The sequence below is a fragment of the Fukomys damarensis genome, unplaced genomic scaffold (assembly GCF_012274545.1).
Source record: "Fukomys damarensis isolate Sample0158 unplaced genomic scaffold, DMR_v1.0_HiC HiC_scaffold_13, whole genome shotgun sequence".
Taxonomy (NCBI): domain Eukaryota; kingdom Metazoa; phylum Chordata; class Mammalia; order Rodentia; family Bathyergidae; genus Fukomys; species Fukomys damarensis.
The window spans coordinates 35,811,261-35,814,968 of NW_022900925.1; the positions used below are offsets into that span (position 1 = coordinate 35,811,261).

The 3,708-nt window shown below is 57.0% G+C and overlaps 1 protein-coding gene across 1 annotated transcript in view; it reads left to right on the forward strand.

Annotated features, from left to right (window-relative positions):
- Mllt6 (MLLT6, PHD finger containing) overlaps nt 1-3,708 on the forward strand; it is a 17,502-nt gene extending 13,794 nt beyond the window's left edge. The window contains exons 16-19 of the mRNA XM_033763120.1: nt 1-120; nt 454-544; nt 2,606-2,938; nt 3,466-3,708. Coding sequence (XP_033619011.1) covers nt 1-120; nt 454-544; nt 2,606-2,938; nt 3,466-3,708 — 787 coding nt within the window. The remainder of the gene's footprint in view (nt 121-453; nt 545-2,605; nt 2,939-3,465) is intronic.

Below are 3,708 nucleotides of genomic sequence, written 5' to 3' on the forward strand. Positions count from 1 at the left end.
TGGGGGCCTGCCCCTCAATGGGCTCCTGGGGGGGCTGAACGGGGCTGCCGCCCCCAACCCTGCAGCCTTGAGCCAGGCTGGTGGGGCCCCCACGCTGCAGCTGCCGGGCTGTCTCAACAGGTAAGGCCCTGGGAGGGAACCTGAGGCTGAGTCGGGAGGGTCACCCAACAGCCACCTCGGAAAGGAGTCTGGCTGTCCGCTGCCCTACAGGGTGGTACCCTAGTGCGCTGCTAGCCTCTGGGACCCCTAGGCTGTCACCCAGGAGCAGCAGGTGTAGCAGGCGATTATCCCCACCTTGGTCTTCCTCCTGGGGCTGCGGCTCCCCTTCCCTCCGCCTCCCTGAGCTCAGTCCTCCCAACCCTACCTGCTGGAGGGAGTCAGGCAGCCTGTGGGGGAGGGGAGGTGTGCACCTGCTCTCTCCCAGTCACTCTGTGCTGTCCTGTCCTGCCTCAGCCTCACCGAGCAGCAGAGACACCTCCTTCAGCAGCAGGACCACCAGCTCCAGCAGCTGCAGCAGCTGCTGGCCTCCCCGCAGCTGACTCCGGTAATGCCACCCCCACCCCCCGCAGCGGTGCCAGATCAGGGCCGGCAGGGTGGGGGGCTCCGGGCTGGGCAGGGATTGAGCAGAAGGGCAAGGGATGAGGCTGAGCCCAAGATCCCTGGCCACTGGGAAAGGGATGCTGTTGGGGCCCTTGATCTTACCGTGGGGAGAGGGGAGCTGAGTGCTCCAGTCCCAGCCCAGGGGATCCCAGGGTCTCGGGAGAGGTACCTGGGCAGGGGATGCCACCCCAGCCAGAGCAGTCTCTTTGGGGTCTCCACTTCCATTGTCCTCTTTGAGATTTCATTCTAAGGGAAAGGACTTTGTCTTTTAAGATTGAGGGAGGAGAGCTGGGGATTTAGCTCAGTGGCACCACCGCCTGCTTTGAAGCCACAAGGTTCTGAGTTCGATTCCCGGTACAAAGAAAACGGAGGTGAAAGCTGGGAATAGTAGCAGTATGGGCACATGCCTATAGGCCCAGCACTCTGGGAGGCTGAGGCAGGTGGGTCACAGGCTCAGGGCTACCCTGGCTACTCAATGACTTGGCAAGATACTGTCTGAAATAAAACCTGGGGGTGTAGCTCAGTGATAGGGCCTTGTTTCCAATCTCCAGAACCACAAAAATATAAAAAGGAAGAGATTAAGAAAATAGGAGATAAGCCTGTGCATTTAGCTCGGTGGTGCTGTGCCTGGCTCACAAGTGCAAGGTCGAGTTTGATCCCCAGTACCAAAAAAACAAAAACAACAAAAAGAAAATATGAGATATTAACACTTTCATGTAAAAAATACTAGAACAAGGGAACAACTGATTTTGGGGCTAAATGACAATAATAGGAAGATTTTTGTAAAGTAAATTTTGACTTATTATTTCGACTTTTGGAATACAGAATGTTTTAGCTGTTCAAAGTAAAATAACTCCTTTTTTTTTTTGGTACCGGGATCGAACTCAGGTCCTTGTGGCTTGCAAGGCAGGTGGCGGAGCCACTGAGCTAAATCCGCCTCCCTAAAGTGAAATAACTCTTAACAACAAAAGTTAGCCGGGAGTGGTGGCACACACCTGTAATCCCAGCACTCAGGAGGCTGAGGCAGGAGGATCGCTGTGAGTTTGAGACCAGCCTGGGCTACATAGTGAGTTCCAGGTCAGTCTCAACTACATAGTGAAACCCTGTCTCAAAAACAAACAAACAAACAATAAAGGTTAGCAGGCTGAGGATTTAGCTCAGTGGTGCTGCACCTGCCTCCCAAGCACAGGTCCCTAGTTTGATCCCCAGTACCAAAAATAAACAAAAACACTAAAGGTTAAAGGGTCAGGATTTAGCTCAGTTGTCATGCCTGCCTTGAAAACAAGGTCCTGAGTTTGATTCCCAGTACTAAAAAATAAAACAGAAGGTTGGGGAATTGAAAACTAGTGTTAGTCAGTCATGGTGGTGCATGCCAAGTCCTAGCACTCCGGAGGCTGAGGCAGGAGGATCCCCTTGAGTTCAAGGCCCGCCTGAACTACGTAGTGAGACCTTGTCTCAAAAAAAAAAGGAACCAGCGTTTCTTAACTTGGGATGCTTCACCCTTGGAGCATTTGTGGTTGTTTTAGGAACAGAGGACCTGATTTAGTGGGTGGGGCCGGGGATGTCAGTGCCAGCAGTCCCCAGTTGACAAATACTGTGTGCAGCCTGTGCGTGCGTGCGTGCGTGCGTGCATGTGTCTCTCTCTCTCTCTCTCTCTCTCTCTTTGTACCGGGGATCGAACTTGGGTCCTTGTTCTTACGAGGCAGGCGATGGAACCACTGAGCTAAATCCCCGGCCCTTTTCCTTTGTGTGGTTTTCCACGTTTTTGGTGTGTAATTCAGGCTCCCCTTGAACACTCATGGCGATTCTCCTGCCTCAGCCTCCCGAGTGCTGGGCTCACAGAAGCATGCCACCATGACTGTTTTCTTGTCTGGATGGGGAGATGGGACAGGCCTACAGTGGGATGAACCCAATGGTGCTCCTCCCTCACCTCATGCTTAGGGTGGGGGCAGGGCTGGCTGACGGTGCAGGGGGAGAACGTTAAGCAGCCATCGGCCCCCTGCAGGAGCACCAGACTGTGGTCTACCAGATGATCCAGCAGGTGCAGCAGAAGCGGGAGCTGCAGCGGCTACAGATGGCCGGGGGCTCGCAGCTGCCCATGGCCGGGCTGCTGGCCGGAAGCCCCACCCCACTGCTCTCGGCCGCGTCTGCACCAGCCCTGCTGCCCACTGGAGCCCTGGTGGCCCCCTCGCTGGGCAGCAACACAAGCCTCATGGCGGCAGCGGCCGCAGCTGCAGCTGTGGCAGCAGCAGGGGGACCCCCGGTCCTCACAGCGCAGACCAACCCCTTCCTCAGCCTGTCGGGGGCCGACAGCAGTGGCAGTGGCCCCAAAGGAGGGGTGAGTAGGGGCTCTGGGGCCTTCCTGGCTGCCTGCAAAGGGAAGGTGGATATTCAGGGGGTCCCTGGTACAGAGCCCTGAAAAAGCTACTGTGAGTGGGGCTGGTGGGAAAACAGCCTTCCACCTGCAACCCCAACACTCAGGAGGCTGAGGCAGGAGGATCGCTGCAAGTTCAAGGCCAGTCTGGGCTGCGTAGTTTCAAGGCCAGCCTGGATTACATAGTGAGACCCTGCCTCAAGAAACAGTAGGGTAGAGCTGGGGATTTATCTCAGTGGCACCGTGCTTGCTTCACAAGTGCAAGGTCCTGAGTTCGATCCCCAATAGCACACACACACAAAAAAGATAGGTTCTCTAAGAAGCAGTGGGAGAGGGGCACAGAGCCCAGCCCTGGAAGCTGCCCTTGGCTGGCACGTTCCTGGGTCTCCCACAAAGCCTCTGGGGTGCCGTAGGCTGGGCAGGAGGCTTCAGCCGCCTCCCCATCTGCACCCGGGAACCTCAAGGCTCCAGCCCCCTTCCTGTCTTTCCAGACTGCTGACAAAGGAGCCTCAGCCAACCAGGAGAAAGGCTTGAGAGGCCCGGGGCGCTCGAGCGCGGAGCCGAGGACAGGGCTGGGAGGGCGCGTGCCATGGGCCCCTTCCCTCCGTGCTGGCCCCTGGGAGAGGCAGAGCACACCACGGTGTGAGTGGGGGTCTTGGGACCCGCCACACAAAACGGATCAGCACTTGAACGCGGAGAAGGGAGGGGCGGCCCTGGGTCCGGCCCCTCGCTGA